The sequence below is a fragment of the Manis pentadactyla genome, chromosome 15 (genome assembly GCF_030020395.1).
Source record: "Manis pentadactyla isolate mManPen7 chromosome 15, mManPen7.hap1, whole genome shotgun sequence".
Taxonomy (NCBI): domain Eukaryota; kingdom Metazoa; phylum Chordata; class Mammalia; order Pholidota; family Manidae; genus Manis; species Manis pentadactyla.
In genome coordinates, this window is record NC_080033.1 from 22862167 (window position 1) to 22880240 (window position 18074).

The following is an 18074-nucleotide window of genomic DNA, read 5'->3' on the forward strand; positions in this document are numbered from 1 at the left end:
AGTCTTTGGAATTGATACTAGGAGTTCATTGAGTTTTATGGATGTGTAGATTAATGTGTTTAATTAAACTGGCAAAGTTTTCAGCCATTATTTTTGCAAATATCCTTCTGCTCCTTTATTTCTCTCCTTTTTTTCCTGGGACTCCCTTTGTGTGCATGCTGGTATACTTGATGGAAGAGACTATGCTGTCTGCCTAGTGAGTGTGGAGAATGGTGTTTGCAACCAACTAGCTTGCTGTTCAACTGACTGTATTTAGAGGACATGGTCTGGGCTACAGGAAGTGAGCAATACCCCTTCTATGGGCCAGGAAGTCATGAAGTTAAAGTTTGAGGCCTTCTCTTGGCCAAGCCCTCTCTTGGTATGTCTTGAATGAGGTATTTCTTGCTGGGAGAGGATAGATCATTGAACTAATGGGCTGATTTGTTTTCCCTCCATTAGGTTCAATGTCAACAACACCATTCTTCATCCAGAGATCGTGGAGTGGTGAGTATGGCCTGTGGCCCCCTTGGCTTTTGTTGTATGCAGCTCAGGAAGGTGAGAGACCCTGCTGTTCCTGTCCACTCCGTCTCAGACCCTCAGACAAGCTGGTCCCTGGAACCTCTTCTCTCAACCTCTTCTATTTTGTTTTTTTATTTGTCAGTTGGTTTATTTTTCCAAAATGGCATTAATCACTCAAATGTCAATTACATTTATCTGTCCTTTATTTAGGAGTCTTTTGAAAACCTCTACCATAAATAAGCCAAACTTATATAACTTAAAGTAGATAGTGAAAAAAGTAAAAGTAAACACCCTACATAAAACACTCTTCATGTTGCCAGAAAGGTAAACATGTTTTCCTCATGTCATGCATATGTCTTGCCTAGTTGGCATCCTGTTATGCATGTTCTTATGCTGCCTGTTTTCTTCCTTTGTTGATACTGGCAGCTCCTACCTGCAGCGTGACTGGTTTCTGTTAGGCTGCAGCAAGGCAGACCTTCTCAGGTTGGGTATCTCCTCTGTGGGCCTCAGAAGTGGCCTCCAACTCTGATGTGTCACCAGTTTTCTCCCTAAGCTGTCAAGCTGCTCTTGTAGCACCAAAATATTTGCGGTGTAGCTGCACTTACTCTGAATGTAGGAGAGAGGCGAGGCCAGGCCGTTGCTGCATCGGGGGAGGTATCTGGGCCCCTCACATCTGATCCTAAAGCCCTGTGGTCACATTTCCCTGTTCAGTTGGGAGATCTTGCTCACCTAGTCTAGGAGCTTATGAACACTGTGACCTGAAAGGCAAGAATCAGGCAGCTAGTGACACTGGGGAAGCAGAGCGGGAGAGAAGGAGAGAATGATCCAGGCTAAGAACTGTCTGTTCAGAGGCTGGAGACATGACAGGCCGTGGCCTCCTGTAGCCTGGGTAGAGCCACACACTGGGGAAGGGGTGCCCGAGGGCAGCTGGAGAGATGGACCTGGGCTGGCTTGGCCATGGTGTCAGCTTGGACTTTGTCTTGAGAAAACAAGGTCCTTAGGAAACCTTTAAAGGATTTAAGCAGGAGAATGGTGGAATCAGGTTTGCATTATAAAACTCAGACTGGAGTCTACTTGTAGGGCAGGAGTAGGAACAGCCTCCTGGTTAGGAGGCTGCTGCAGGGCCCAGCTGCAGTGGAGGAGGTGTGACAGGGGAGTAGGGAGACAGTCATGGTGAAGAGGAGCCCGCTGTGACCCCTGAGTGAAGGGCGGAGTTGAGGGTTGACTCTGGATTTTTGTCCTGAACAGCTGGGTAGTGTGTCAGCCAAGATGGAGATGGCTGGTGTTAGGGAGCAAAAAGTTTCCTCTACCCCTCAAGGTTCTTCTAGCTGGTCTAAGAATCAAACTGACATGAGACAGATTAACAGAAGAAAAAAAAAAACAGTTTAATTACGTATGCACAGGGAAGTCATGGTCACGGGTTCCAAAGATAGGGAGAATGAGGTACATATATCATCCTGAACATACCCAGGAGAAGTGGGTATGGGTCTGAGACTTCAAAGGGAGAGGAAAGTTATTCACAGAATATGAGAAGAGTGAATGTTTAATAAATGAAATACTTGATGGGCCACACAGAAACAACGAGGGGTCATGAAGAGGAATTCTGACAGACTTAGCCACACCCCTCCCTGTCTGCCACCCTGGTTTATGCTGCAGTGTAGCTGCTGCGGTGGTAGCTCTCCTGGAGCAGGTCCTCCATCCAAATTCTTTTTATGCAGTTGTGGGGTAGGGGTCCACGTTTCTTTCTGAGTCTTTTGGGTCTTGATTATTCTCAACTCAAATAATCTGCATGTCACAGTGGCACATCTTGGGCAGCCTGCCCTTGGCCCCTACCCTGGGAAGGGCAGGAGCTGCGGCAGGTCAGGGACTGGTGTGGGGAGTGTTGAGTTTTAGGAAGGTGCCAGTGGGAGGAAGGCTGCGCTGGCGGGCAGGATCTGAGGGCTGTCGACAGGCGTCAGCACTGACCCTTGGGAGAGCTGGATGGTGGCCCAGTCCAGCGCCCAGCACAGTCACACACTCTGTGAGGATGGGGGCCTGTGTCCTTCCAGTGCAGGGCTGCCTCTGTCTGTTTTTATCAAGTAACAAGAGCCTTGCCCATCTGTAGCTCCCAGTTGGCAGAAGAATTAATCGTGGACACTCAGGAGCAGGGCTCACATTCACTTACACCCTGCGCGTGACGTTGCCTCTGACATTCCCTCTGACCGGCTGCTTACAGTTCAGGTGCCTCCGAGACCATGGCTGGGTCGCACAGTCCATCATCTCATAAGGGATAAGTCATTAGTTTGTCACTTTGAAAAAGCACGCTTTAATCCTCATGACATTTCCAAGTGCTGAGGTGGATTCTGCACTCATAAGAATACTACCCAGCTTTATTAAAGTCAGCAGTAGGAAGGATTTCTTTGGCATTTGATGGCGGTAGAACTAGTTTAGAAATGTCACATTGTCCTTACTGCCACAGGGGTGTGTTTTAATAGCAAGGGTTCCGGCCTCTGGTGACCGTAGTCTCGCGGGGAAATCCCTGGTAGTCTGGATCGCTGCCCTCTTCGAGTCCTGAAGGACAGATTCTGGATGAACGGTGGGCAGGGCCCTCATCTATGGAAGAGAGGAGGCTTTCCAGGATGTTAAATTATGGCACATTGTTGTGCCTTTGGGCCCCTGTGTCCCGAAATGCTTTTATCACCCTCTCTCTCTAGGCCCCACCCACTCAGGCATACCCAAATTCTAACCCAGCCCACCTGCCTCGAGATACCACTTAACTCTTCTGAACTTCAGCTCATCTGTAAATGGTTAATCAGTAAGACCTAACTCAGAGTGTAGACATGGAGATTCACCAAGCGTCTTAGACCGTTCTAGCTGCCGTGACAAATTACCATGGACTGGGAAGCTAATAAACAACAGGAATTTATTTCTCACAATTCTGGAGCCTGAAAAGTTTGATATCAAGTTGTTGGCAGATTGAGAATCAGCTGAGAACCACCTCCTGGTTCATAGATGGCCATTGTCTTGCTGTGTCCTCACATGGCAGAGGGGCAGAGATGGTCTAGGGGCTCTTATAAGGGCAGTAATCCCCCTCATGAGAGCTTTGTCCTTATGACCTAATTACGACCCACGTCCAAACATGTCACACTGAAGATTAGGTTTTAACATATAAATTTTACAGGGAGATGACTATGCAGTCTATAGCACAAAGCCTCAGCTCTCCTGCCAAGTAGACGTGGTCTCCCTTGATGGATGGCTCCAGGACTGATTGAGAGCATAAGTCAAGTGCTAACTCCTCTTAAAAATAATGGCTGTCACCTCTGCAACTTTCTGTGTGCATGGTACTGAGCTAAGCACGTGAAACATGCCACCTTATTTGGAGTTATTTTATTTATGTTATATGAAGTATGTGCTCTCATTATCCCCATTCTACAGATAAGGAAACTGAAGCACAGGGAAAGGATTTGCCCAAGAAAATGCCAGAAGCTGAGCCCATGCTGATGGTTCCAGGATCTTGTGCTGCCCCTTGTGTTTCTGAGGCGCACCCTGGTGGGTGGGTGAAGGTAGGGAGGGAGCCACCCGAGTGTCAACCTTTCTCTCAGTTCACTCTCGGCCACTGATGTGCAGCAGTGCTCAGAGCCCCTGGAATGGATCTTGTGTGAGGCCAGAGTGCACTGAGGTGAGGGGACTATGCACCTAGGCTCCCTTCAGCCCCGGCCCCGGCCTTTCGTGCTCCCCAGGTCACAGTTAGCCGCTGGGCTGGGCTTTGGGATCCCTCGCAGAGCCTTCTGGTTCGGAGGCCACAGCAGCCTCTCCTAGCATGGGAAAGCTTCCTTTCTCATTTTTGTTTGGGTGCCATTCATTTCCTCTCTGTGACTGCTTTATTGCTTTCCATTCTCTCAAGCAGTGCCTTTTTGATTTCCTGTAAATTCCTCTATAATCATACTCTTCCCCACAAACATGAGATCATAACTGATAATTTCTTTTCTTGTGCTGGGTATTGCAGTTTGAATGGGGAGGTCAAAAGTTGAAACTTAAGAGCAGGCGTCTCACTTCCATAACGTAGGCTGTGGTTCTACTTGCCTGTTCTGCTGATGATTAAATTGATCTGAAGGTAGAGTAGGAAATAAAAGGAGATACTTTCATACTGTCTAATAGCTCAGTGCCTTGGATTTCAGTTAAGTACTTCTGGAAGCATCACAGAAGAGCAAGCATGTCAGTCAGCAATTGCCATGTGCCTCCTTGGGTTTTAAGTGAGACTGTGTTAAATTGAGTCATATGCTGATTTTAGAACTGTTAATTACATGGAGCGAAGGTGTCCTGAATGTATTAATCAGGCAGTGCAGTAACATTCCTTCTCTCCTGCCTTTCTGTGTGCTGGAGATGGTGAGGCATGGATGGTTTGGGGCAGAAGTGCACCAGGACCCTACATCCTGGGTAAAGTGTCCCAAATTGGAAAAGGTATGTAGATGACCTAGATTCTTGGTCTGTATGTGAAAAGTATTTCATTAGTGTTGCCACCTTTGTGTGCTGATGAATAGGCATTTAACCCTAAGTTAACGAGATGGTCAAGTGGAAGGCGGGGAATCTTAGGGCACAGTGAGAATTCCATGCACTGGAAGCAGGGTGAGGGAGCATCGGGCAGAGAGGAAGGAAGGCCAGGCCTTGGTCCAGGTGCAGAGCAGAGCCTTCTGAGCCCCCTCACCACATGGTCCACATCTGCTGGCCCCAGTCAGGGCTCAAACACACTTGGCTCAGAGCTGAGCTAAACCACCATTTTCTCCATGGCCCCCATTTCTTTGAGAGGATTTATTGATTAAGCCTCCCGAGGATATGTAATTCCAACCAGCTCTTTCCTCTCTGTCCCTCCTGTTGTTCTGGGATCTTACCCTTTGTAGCACTGGTTCATGGGGTGTGGAAGAAATGGTCGGGGGTGTCCTGTGGTATTGAATTCCCACCCGCCTGCTCCTGCAGAACCATCCCCTGCTCATTCATCTCCAGGAAAGATGGAATTCCTGTTCCTTCAAATGGGTTTTGTTCAACACTGTGGCACTTTGCTGCTTAGAGACTGATTTTGGAAATACTTCATCCTGTCTTGCTACTACTATTTTAATCAGTGGAGCATTCAGACCTCAGTTAATTCATGTCTTAATCCTGGGTTTAATGCCTAGAGGCAGTTTTGTGACCTGTGAATATTTAAGGGGAAAAAAAGATTGCACAAATAAATCTCAGCCTAGTCCAGTTCTTGTCATTTTTGGCCTATAGCAGGGGACTCTGGGCCAGGTGGTGGGATGGGTGTCTTGCCAGTGGGTTTCAGCCCTGGACAAGTTCACTATGGACCCAATGTGACCAAAGAAATGACAGTAGAATGTTCTTGGGATGAAAGGATTATACCCAACTTTATTTCCATGGTGGCAAATCGGTCACTAAAATCTTGTCCCCTCAGAGTGAGTCTGCATGCAGCAAGCGGTCTCTGCCTCCGGGCCTCTGTACTTGGCGCTCCCGCCACTCCAGCCTCTGCTCTGCTCTCCTGCTGCCTTACAGCCGTGCCACTATGTCGCCCAGAGCACTGGGTGGAGCCCTTTGTATAGTCGGTAATGATGCATTGCCCACATGTGTGCAGTGAGCTAGCCAACCAGGGCCAGGTGAGAATCCTGGCCACAGGAACCTTCGTTTTATCCACACTCCATCCATCTCAATCTATGTGCCCTCAATCCTCTGCAATGGTCCCCGTGTGAGGAAGCTAGAACATTGTAACTAAATTCCATAATACAAATAACAAAAATTCCAACAAATTATAATAACCCTCAAGCCTGGGGAGGTCCATTGCCACCAAGTGGTCATCCTGGCTGTATTCAAACCAGTTCTACTCAAAGAAGTTAACCAGAAGGACCACGGGTGGGCCTTACAATACCCACCTTCTCCAGCCTCTCCAGCAGAAAGTCCTGCAGACACACAGGCCAATCTTGCTGCTTTATCTCTGCCTCTGCTACATCCTCAGTGGCCAGAACCACCGCTCCAGTCATCCAATTTCTTTCTGTCTGCTCCTGCCTTTTCAAACCAACCCACATCTGAGTCCTCATGACCTTCATGGGCCCCTTTAAATTCTTTCTTCGAGAAGCAGACCGTATTCCTTTTGTGCTTGAGCCTGAGGATACAAGCAGAGCATGGAGTGCTCCACAGCCTGGGGAGGGTGCTGCACCTCTCCTGAAAGAACCTGCAGTTGCCGAGTCCTGGCTTTCCACCAGCTTTCAGCCAGGTGGGGCCTCAACTGAGGAGGGGCCGATGTCACCCAGAGCACCGGGCTGGGCTCTTTATATAGAGTCAATAACAATGCATTGCCCACACGTGTGTAGTGAGCGAGCCAGCCAGGGCCAGGTGAGAATCCTGGCCACAGGAACCTTCATTTTATCCACAGGGGGATGGTGCTTTGCCCCTTGCCCCGCCCCTCACCTCTCTGTGCCTTTCTGCTTGAGCAGCCCCTTGGTGTGGTGACGGTCACTGCACGGCCATGAGCCAGGGGACTCTGCGTGAGTGCTTGAGGCTCCCGCATGTGTCAGGCACCTCCCCTTGCTGGTCAAAGAGCCCAAGGTATCTTCTGTCCAGACTAAAGTGGCACCAGTGTTGGTCTGTTCTCAGCCTTGGGTCCTCTATGCTTCATGGAAGAGGTGGCCTTCATCCTCTCCTGGGGGTAGAAACCTGGCAGATCACATTTCTTAACCACCGCCCCGCATATCCTCAAGTCGGACCAGGCTGGGGCTGAGTGTGACATGAGGCATCCCTCCCTGTAGAGGCTGCTGGGCCTAAAGAGGCTCCATCACAGCTCAATCCCCTTTTATCTTTTTGTGTTCAGAAGTAATGGAAATAGCCTCATCAGATTCAGGGCAATGAATTCTTCCTGAAGATGAGGAAAAACTGCAGAATGCCGGGAAACCTTATTATTTTTTGCAGTAATCTTAAAAATGGTTTCTGGTGCTTGTGTCACGGAGATAACTGGGCCAGGCTGGGACTCCTGGCCCCTGGGTGAGGCTTCAGGCCCAGAGTACCTATGGGTAATTGGGGACGCCAGCACACAGCAGACATCTATTTCAGGCTCTTTAAAGCTGGGATTAAACTGGGCCAGGCCAATGCTCAGCCAGGCTGGTTTTGTCAGAAAGCAGCCTTAGTGGGATAATTTGTCCTGGTTCAGTTTGATTTTTTTTTTTAATGTGATTGAAAAATAAGGTCTGAGTAAACCAGCTAGAGGCTCTAGTTTGTCATCTTCCCCAAAATTAAATTGAACAAGAAACAGGACTCTGGGCCTCGATGGCTGAAAATGCCTGTCGACTCCGACGGGAAAAGAGCACAGTTTGGGCTCCAAGTCTGCTTTCTCCTTGGGCCAATGGCATGCTTTTCTCAGCTCATCTCTAGACTGACGGTGCTCAAGCTGCAGAGGGAAGAGGCAGAGGGGAGAGCCCGCGAGGTGGGCTCCTGGGCTTCAAATCCTGGGGCTGCCTCTTTGTAGCTGTGCACTTGTGGCAAGGCAGTGGGGGTGTTGGGCCGCTGAGGCCTGGGAGGCATTTTCCCCACCCTGCCAGGGCCTGACATCCCTGCGGACCCTGTGAACGCCCCTGGTGACTCCCCAGGGATGGAGTGGCAGAGGCCTCCTTCCCGTTTTGAAATGAGCCACTACTCTCCTTGTTGGCAGTGAAGTGTGTTCCAGCACAGGTGCCATCCTAACCCAGCTCTGTGTGGGTCTGTCCTGGGCAGGGCACAGTGCTCTCCAGGCTTACTGCCTTCTGGGAGGAGACTTCAATGGAAAAGAAATGACGAGGGTGATAGCTTGCTGAGGATTCCTCTAGACTGCTCTGGGAACATGGGGAGGGGGTTTAGCCTGGTGGGAAGATGGAGGGAGCCCCTCCCCGACCTTGAGAAGGGTGTGGTTCAGGCCGGAGCTGGAGGAGCCTGGGCGGAGCAAGTTCCAGACCCAGGGGCTGGCCTTGGGGTGGGGGGATGGGAGGTGGAGACAAGCAGGAGCAGGGCCTGGAGAACCTTGTGTGTGGGTAGTTTTAACTCCATCCTGAGGACATCTGGAGGCCACTAAAGATTTGAAGCAGGGAAAAACATGGTCAGATTTGCATTGTCTATAAAGATCCCCAGCCGCCGTCTGGAAGCAGACAGACCTGCAAGCTTGGAGGCCAGAAGAGCCAGGAGAGGTTGTCCAGGCTGGAGAGAATGGGTTCTGGACAGACAGGTGGTGAGGTGGACTCACAGCTCTTGGTCATCAGTTGGATGTGTGAGCAGCAGATGCGCAGGGAGAGGTGTTGCCCAGGTCTCTGTTTTAAGCAACAGGAGTGGCAGAGCTGTGGTTTGAAATGAGTCATATGGACCGGTGAGAGTCTCTGCCATGCCGAACTGGGGGTTCCTGGGGGACCTGCAGGCAGAATGCAGAGGGGAGGCCTGTTTTAGAGATGGGTGGGGAGCCGGTCAGTTTGGGAGCAGGTGCAGAGGGGGTCCTGTCGGGGAGACAGAGGAGGGAAAGCAGCCAAGTGGTGCCAGAGGAGGCCGGGGTCACCATGTGCCTTCCCCCCTGGGAGGCCACGGAATGCCTGTGGAGTTGGCAGCCTGGGGCCGTTATCCCACACCTTGGTGGGAGGGTACCTGGCAGAGCCGTGGACCTGAAGGGAGAGGAGTAGAGTGGGTGAGGAGATGGTGAAGGGTTTGAGATAAAATGTAAAAGCTGCTCGCCCTCCTCTCCCATGGAAGGACTGCTAGGGTTTCCTTTCTGGACATGTGGCTGGGAAGTGAGAAGTAAAGCTTGGCTGGAGGAGGAGGAGGAAGTGAGTGGTTGTGGTAATAGGGGTCAGTTGGACAGAGGGTGTGGGCCCAGGTGCATGCATGTGTTATGGGGCTGCGCCTGATGGGGCAGAGGGCACCCCTTCCCTTGTAAGGATGGAAGGAGGAGAGGGAAGGGGGAGGGAAGTCCTGGGGGTGTGAGGAGTTGATGATAGGAGATGAGTTCATTCTTCTGCTGAGTAGCAGAGAGGGGTGCTGAGCTGGGGAAGGCTGAGATCTTCAGAAAGTAGAGACAGTTGAGAGTAGCTCTCTGCATGTCTCCCTACAACCCATGGCAGAACTGGGGCCTCGGAGAGAAGTGGGGTGGTGACTAGGAGCTTGCTGGGGTCCTTTGTGGCCTCAGAGCATGAAGCAGTCACAGGCTCTGGTTCATCCTTTGTGGGGGTTTGGCCAAGACTGAGTGGATGGATGGGCATGGGGCCTCAGGTCTAAAATGTTGGCAAGAGTGGTGACTAGAAGGATGGACCAGGGCTCTGAGCTGATGAGACAGGCAGAAGGCTGGAAGCCTGGACCTGGTTCCTGCCTATATTGTCCCTCTGGTCATCACTACATTCAAGAACAGAAAGGCCTAGTCTTCACTTACCAGTTCCCAGGGCTGGTGCTGAGCTGGGCAGCAGTGAGGAGCAAAGCACCAGGGGCTGCTAGGTTGCCCTGCGAGTGGATTTGGACCCCAGGAGCTTGAGCTGCTCATCTGAGTCCTGCCCATGGCCCAGGACCCTCACCTCCTAGCATGGGAGCAAGCTTTCTGTTCCCCAGGTGGGTTGTTCCCAGCACCCTGGTGCAGAATCAGAGGCACCTCTATAACGATAAGGATCACACTAGTAGGCATCCGGGCCTGGGCCTGCCTTCTCAAGAAAGACAGGATGTTCATTTGGAAAAAGTCACTGTGCGTGGGAGTTTGTCTTTCCCATGTCGCCCAGAGGTTTCACAGTCTCAGGAGGCGACACTGTGCTACAAGGTAACTTCCTCACTTCCTGGTGTCAAATGGCTGGCTATCCCAGCTGGGTGGCACCATGGAGAGGGGTCACTGGCCTGATGGAGGTGGGAGCACCTTTCCTGCCATCCTTGGCCTGCCTCAGCTGAGGTCAGCTCAGGGCAGTCAGGCTCCAGAGGTGGCCGGATGAGAGGGGCACTGGGCATGGAGAGGTGGGGCTGGTCTGCATCGTCAGACTCTGGGCTGCTCTTGACGGCGCATGTGTTCCCCTTGTGAGAGGGAGAGACGGCCATGTGAGAGCTTTGGTGAAGGTGGGTCACCTTTCGTAAAGGGAGCAGAGCTGGCCATGAGGGGCGCACTGAGGACTCTGTGCTGTTAACGACTGGGTATGGCTGCCACTTAAATGCCCATGACCTGGCATTTTTGCCTATTTGAAATGGTGGCAGTAGAAAACGAATTTTATTTAGCTACTCTATTTGAGTCTTAGCTGGGGATGAGATTGATTGCCAAGACCCGAAACCTAACCAAATTTGGTGCATTAATGTGAGTTTATTGTGAGGACCTGGCAAATCCTTGGAGTGCAGTTGCAGGGGGCACAGCTGAGTCTCAAAAGGACAAAAGAGTCCCTTGGTTGTATTTCCATGCTCCACATAAGCTGCATCTCACTGCCAATTCCGTCTTCTCTTCTACTCCTCCTCCCCTGCTTTTCTCTGCAGACCAGCTGTTCCATGAACATACCTGCACTCAAGGCTAGAAGCGGCTGCACCCCTCATCCCCATTCCAGCCCATTCCTACTCCCCATCCCTGTCTCAGGCGAGCAGGGGGTGGGGGGGACCTGAGTTGCATGGTATTCCTCAGTTGCTGTGGAACCCAGGGTGGTGGGGGTGGTGGGGGAAAATGGGAGACCTCTTCTGCCATCTGGGCAGAGCCCTGGGAGACAGCACCCTAAAGATTCTGGTCCAGCAGCCTTGCCATGTAGATTTTATTTCTATCCTATGGATGAGGAAACTGAGTTTCAGTGAGGTAAGATGTGTCTGACTACAAAATCTGCGCTGCGTCTACCACACACAGTGGCTTCCAGATCTCATAGCTGGGATGTGGCCTACGTGCCTGAGGCTGGCATGAGGTCAGCATAGTGAGCTTATCACTCCTGGGGCTTGGTGGCCCACCCTGCCACCCGCCATGCCCAGGCAGCCCGGCTGGGTGTGACCTGGCCCTGTGCTCCCTCCCGGCCTGCCCAGGATGCACCCACCCCGAGGTCTCTCTGGAGGGGCCCAGCCAGCCCCTGCTGGAAGCCACTGACTTGCCACTTTGTTTTTCTCCCCTCTGCAGCCGGGTCTTTAAGACGGACATGGAGCTGGAGGTTTTGCGATACACCAATAGAATCTCCAGCGAGGCCCACCGGGAGGTAAGCTGGGCCCCGGCGTGCTGGGATGGTGCTCTGTCCAGGCTGGGCAAGCAGCCTTGCTCTGTGTGGGGCAAGAGGGCAGCACGAGATGGATGGTCTCCAGGAGGGAGCTGCTGTGCACGCAGGCAGCACGTGTTGCTTCAGGCCAGAGATGCTGTAGTGGCTCTTTTCTGTTTCCCAGTGGGGACAGGGGAGGGACAGCAGAGGCTTTGCCTCAGTTCCTCACCATAAGACACCCACCCTCCGGAAATTTCCAGCAAGAAGTTTCCCCCATTTCCAGGAGGGCAGGGCTCTCCTTCCTGGCATTCGGGCCATTCCAGTGCCTTTTAAAGAATCTTCTGTCCTTACCCATGATTCAAGCACGTTTATTACTGTCCTCCATTTCCTGAAAACGTCCTCATGTGATTCCTTCCCAAACTTCCCACTTTACCTGAGGAGTGGGAACAAATAAGGAAGTGTATTTCTCAAAAGACATTCAGGGTGACTGGGATAGCTGGGTGGCCACTTAATGACCATCACAGCTATGTGGTCATTTGTGGGCAACAGAATCTCTTGCATAAGTTCATTTTCTCTGTGTATTATGAAAGTTAAACAAAGGAAACCTTTTGGGATAGCTGTCAGAGCTTCCTTAGCATTAAGTGTTCAGCAAACATCTTGGGTAAATCTTTACCACCTGAGCTATAGCTTGGTGCTGGGTGTTTACTGGCTTCTGAATGGAAGTGCCCCAGAGTGGTTTAAATAAACTATGTGGCCTTTGGAGCTTTAAAAAAATTCTAATTTGTCACAGTTCTGCACCACTGTGTGCACATACCAGTCTTTTTTTTTTTTTTAAAGAGATTCCTTTGAAAAAGTGCTATACATTATTTGTAAGGCAGTGTTACTTAACTCCTTAATACAAATGTCTTTGCTTAATATCCATCCTCCAGGTAATGAAGGCTGTAAAAGTGGGAATGAAAGAATATGAGATGGAAAGGTAAGCTGCTGTGTTTCTCTGGGTAAAGATTAAAATGCAAAAAACAGTAATTTATGTTCTCTGAGCAAGTAACAGATGAGGCACTGCAGCCACACGCACAGATTGAGTGGGGATTATAAGCAGGGCTTCAGCATGGTGGGCAAAGAGGATTTTTCTTCTGGCTGGGGCCACCTCCCTGGCTCTTGGCAGAGTGATTGCTGGTAATGGTCTTTGATTACTTTTCAGGGTGCTTCAGTGCCCCATCGTTCCACTCTTGGACTTCGTTTCTGCAATTTGCAGGAAACTTTACCAAATAGCTGCTATTGTGACTCTGAAAGCTGCTAGTAAAACAGCTTGCCATTTTTATGTGTAAACAGTGCCATTATGTCTGCTGTGCATGGACGACTGGGTCGTGGGATGGTTAAGTGGCTCATAAAGCGTTCTGGAGAACTTCATTGGCCTTCAGCTCCGATTAGGCCTGCAGCGAGCCAGTGCCAGCTGGGGTGCTTCCTGCAGCTGCCCAGCCATGAAGATGTCACCTGCCCTGCCCCTCAGCCCTGCTCTGGGATCCAGGGGTCAGCAGGCTACTGCCCATGGCGAGAGAATGCCCCTGGGTCAGCCCCAAACTGCCCCAGTGGCTCCTCTCCCACCCATGTCCCGGGGCAGGAGACTCCTATTCCAGGGCCTCCCACCAGTGACCGCACCATCTGGAAGCTTCCCTAGGGAGAGGATACTGAAGAGGTGGTCATTTATCCCCCTGTGACATGATGAGAAATATGTATTTGGTTTCTGCCCCCAGTTCTTGGCACAGAGCTTTTTGGAATTCCCTGAGTGATGGAGGTGAGAGGTGTGTCTGTTCTTCATAATAAGCCCCTTTCAACCGCACCTGAGTTTCTGCTGCTGCCGGACTCTTGGAGGGTGGAGGCTGGTTGCCAGAGGAGGCAACCAGGGGATCAGAGGGTTGGAACTTCCCACCCATGGCCCCCAGCCTCCAGGGAGAGGAGCAGGGCTAGAGATTGGGTGCTGATCAGTGACTTACTCAGTCATGCAGTCATGCCTGCATCATGGAACCTCCATGAAAACCTTAAACAACAGTTTGGGAGGCTTCTGGATTGGTACACATGTGGCGGTGCTGGGAGGGTGGCATGCTCAGAGGGCATGGGTGCCCCACACCCTCCCCCATACCTTGCCCTGTGCCTCTCTTCCAGCTGGCTCTTCCTGAGTTGTATCCTTATCATAAAGTGGTGGTAATTAAATATAGCATTTTCCTGAGGTCTGCGAACCATTTCAGCAAAGTATCAAGCCCAAGGAGGGGGTTGTGGGAGCCCTGATTTACAGCCAGTCAGAAGTACAGGAGGCCCAGACTTGTGATTGGTGCCTGAGGTGGGGGCCATCTGGGGGTCTGAGCCCTTGACTTGTGGGGTCTGTGCCAACTCTGGCAGTTAGTGTTAGAATTAAGTTGTAGGACACCCAGTTGGTGTCCACCGAGAATTGGAGAACTGCTTGATGTAGAAAATCCACACATTTTGGGTGTCAAAAGCCTTGTGAGTATAGATAAAAAGAGTTTCACCTCATACCACCCCCACCCACGGTCTGGGGCTGCCTTTTCTAGCTGGCCTTGTAAGAACTCGGTGCTGCCTTCCCTAACCCGCCTTACAGGGTCCCAGTCCCCGCTGGGTGCCCTTGGGGCCTGTCCTGCCTCCACATCCCCCCTTCCATTCCAGTCTTTCTGGCCTGCCCACCTTGTCACTGCGGGGAAGGCAAGGGGCATCTGGAGCCAGCAGTGGGCAGTGTGGGCGTTTGTGTTCAACCTCACACCGTGGGGATGGGTGTCTTTTTCAGATCTAACCCTGAAAGGGGCCCTGAAAGGAGCCTCTGTGTTTCTCTCCTCTTACGCTGGGTGGGGAGAGGTTAGCATGGCCTTGAAGGCCCTTGTTGCTGTGGCGTCCAGGAGGGGGCATGGAACAAGTGCTTCATCAAGGAACCAGCCGTGTCACACGCCAGGGCATGCGGAGCCATCCTAGCTTTTGCCTCCACATGGTCTTGTGCTGCGGTGCAGTGTCTGCTCAGGGATTCCAGGGTCCCCGCCCCTGCACCCATCCAGAATGGGAAGAGTTCTCCAGGGCTTCCAGAGAGGTGAGCCGGGCAGTGCTCCCTCAGATTGGCACTGTCCCAGAAATCTGTTCCCGACTGGACTGGCCCACAGTGACCCACAGCTGATGCCTCAAATAAAAATAACCAAGAAATTAGAGCAGGGTAGCTTGCCCCAGTGTGGGGCCCTGCCCTGCCTTCCTCCACTGCATGCTGGCAGCCATGCGCCCTACGCTGCAGGGAGGCCGGCTTCAAAGGCGGCTCCTAGGAGGGGCCTGAGCTGTCCTCCCGCCTAGTGTCCCAGAGTCCAGCCCTGCCACAGCCTGGACAGGCCTCTGTGGAGGCTCTGGGTCAGCAGCCGGCCCCAGTATGCTTCTCCCACCTCCTTATACCCCCTCTCCCCACCAGGTAATGGAGGTCTTTTACTTCTTTTAATGGGAAATTTCAAATATTAAAAAACAAAAAGGGTATAATGAACCTTGAGGTCTCCATCAGGGTTTTACATTTAGTTTTGTTTTATTGTAGTAACCAAATGCTAGACATCATGTCGTTTCACTGTAAATATATTGGTAAGCTACAATGAAGGTAATTTTTTTCCTTTCTATGACTATCATGTATTATTATATCTAACCAGGTTACTATCTAGTCCATATTGGCCCAGAGCTCTTTTTAGAGTTGGTTTATTTGAGTTGGGGTCCACAGTCTGCACACTGAGTTTGGCTGTTGTCTGAAGGAGGGTCTCTTGTTAGCTGAGCTCTGGGGAGTGCTTACCTTGGTCTTCGGATGGCTGGGCCTCCCCCTGCCCGCCGCCTGCTCCTCTGCCTTCTCACTCCCCGGGTTGGCCCACCGCTGCGTCCTCTGCCCATCAGGGTGGCCTCTCAGAGAAGTGAGCCTGAAGCTCAAGCCCAGAAGCAGCCGCCCTCAGGTTGCCAAGTGGTACTGATTGAGCTCCATGTGCAGGCGTGTACACTGCGTGTCCCTGTTGTGCACCGTGCCCACCCTGCTGCTGGCCGAGAGGATGCAGAGGGAAGCGTGCCATGCCTGCCCTCCTGGGGTGGAGGCAGGGATGGAAAAGCTGAGGCAAAGATGGTGAGAACAAGGGATGGAGGCCGTTCCTGAAGGACCGGTGGATGGGTTGGCCTTTTGGGGGCAGAGGGTGTCACCCACCAAGACGGTCGGCAGGTGGCTGCCCTAGGACGTTATCACATCTTGGGATGTCCCTGGCCAGATTTGAGGAAGGCACCCCCTACTGCCAGTGGGAGCCCAGGCACCTGGGGCTTCTGCAGTGGTGGGCGGCGCACTTCTCTCTGCCTTGGGCTCCCTCCCCGTGGTGCCTCCCCTGTCACTGCCCAGGTCGCTCTGCATCACAGTGTTGTGGTCTGTGCCCTGAGGAGTCTGGAGGCTTCTTGGAGGCCCCATCTTGTTTGTCCGCAGTGTCTGCCCCTCAGTTGGTGGCAGGAGGTATGTGTGGGTTGCAGGGATGGATGGGAACTGAGCTATTTTTCTGCTGTCCTCTGTGCCACCATGACCTTTTGAATTCTCTTCTTAACTAGGTGAGGAATATAAAATCTCTAAAGCAGGTGTTGGTTCCCTGCGGTGTGGCCCCTTTACACTGGCTGGACCTACTCTCAGGAAGGTCTGGGGCAGCTGGACTCCCATGCCTGCCACTGACCCACTGGGCTAGAAGAGTGTCCCTGGAACCTACTCGGCGTTCTGCAGGGAGTATGGCCAGCAGCTGCCCTGCAGAGGGATGTGAGGCAGGAAGGGCAGGGGCTGAAGTGAAACAGGACTGGAGGGATGGGGAGCAGGAGGTGGGCAGATTTTCTTGAAGGAGGGCAGTGCTACTCAGACTCAAAAGATGCTGGCCTGGGAGACCCAGTTCTGAGCCTCATTTTTTTTTCATTTTATTGTCACAGGTTTATTATAAAACCTTGAGGGCACATTTTAAAAAAAAAGGAAGTGAGCCAGTGGCATTTATTAAGACACCACCTCATTTGTGCTGTGTGTGTGTGAGCAGCGTTTCAGAGGAAATGAAAATCATTTTCTGCAATTGAGGTGTAGTAAATTGTGTTAAACCAATAAGATGTTAATGTTTGGGCAAATCGGGCACTAACAGCGTCTGACGGCAGGCCCGATCAGGCAGTCCATTTTACTGCCTCATATCATTTCATGTTAGTGGCGTAACCGGCTTGTAGCCGGCTGGCATGGGGCTGGCAGCTGAATCAGTTACCTGCAAACACTAATTTAGAGCATGCTCAATTGGCTGTGTAAGCAGGTCCTGGTTCACATTGCCACGAGGAGATTAATAACAATGTTTTTGACAGCCTGGGACCTTAATTGAAATTATGCCCTCTTTCGTTCCAAGCCATGAATGGAGCATTTTGGGCTCTTCCTTGACAGCTTCCATGGGGGTTGTGGGAATCATGTAAAAGGCAGGGTCTGTGGGCTCTGCTGCAGGCAGCATGGCTGTTCTCCTCCCTGGGCTGGGGTCCATGGCACCTGGCCATGGCATCCCCGCCCCACCTGGAGACCCTTGATAAGGATGGAGTTTTTCTGTGCTCTTCTGTCACAGGCAACAGCCCATAATAATAGCCTCCTGTTTTCTTACAGTCCTTTGTTAATGAAGAACTTGCCCAGCTGCACTCCTCTGCTAAAGTCTGGTGGCTTCTTCCTGCCCTTTGGCCAGAAAAGTGTCTTGATTCTGCCCACTGCATCTAGACTGGGCCTGGGAACCAGCCTGAGGGGCTTCTCCCCAGCACCAGAGGGAGGGGGTCTCCTCCCCCCACCCTGCACACACACACACATACATATTACACATGTCACACATGCACACCACATGCATGCATGATCATACATCACACACCACACATGTATACCACACACCACACATGCACCACACACCACATACATACTTACCATATATACACACACAGACACTCACACATACCACACACACATAGATTCCAGGCCACGGGGGTGCTAGGTCAGGTGGTTGATCTTTCAATTTATTCACCCCAGGTTGCTGATTGCAAAACCCTTGCTACTTTCTTGTTAAACAAGGCCAGTCCCCACACCCTTAGGATTAGAAAATTAAACTCCAGTGAGAAAGAGTGGAAGGTGGGAGAGTTTATAGGAAACCCCACACACAGCCCTGCTAAGCTGTGGTGACTGGCTGCAGAAGGCACAGGCAGGTGAGGCAGACAAGCTGCCTTTTTCTGGCTCCTCCTGCAAGCCTTGCCTGGCACAGCTGACCCCTGAGCTTGTCCCTAACCATCCCCCAGCCCCCTCGAGATGGCTTCACTGTCACCTCAGCAGGGCTGCATTTCCAGCTCTCTGGAGGCTCCTGGGCCTTCTCACATTAGCGTCCCTGTCTGTCA

General features: G+C 51.7%; 1 protein-coding gene across 5 annotated transcripts in view; it reads left to right on the forward strand.

The window, feature by feature from the left end:
- The window catches only part of PEPD (peptidase D), a 120301-nt gene that overhangs the window by 36664 nt on the left and 65563 nt on the right, over positions 1-18074 (forward strand). For 4 of the 5 annotated variants that reach the window (XM_036929837.2, XM_036929838.2, XM_036929840.2 and 1 more), the window contains 3 exons: positions 439-483; positions 11579-11654; positions 12581-12627. In XM_036929837.2, coding sequence (XP_036785732.2) covers positions 439-483; positions 11579-11654; positions 12581-12627 — 168 coding nt within the window. The remainder of the gene's footprint in view (positions 1-438; positions 484-11578; positions 11655-12580; positions 12628-18074) is intronic. The other variant, XM_036929839.2, reaches the window with a different exon arrangement.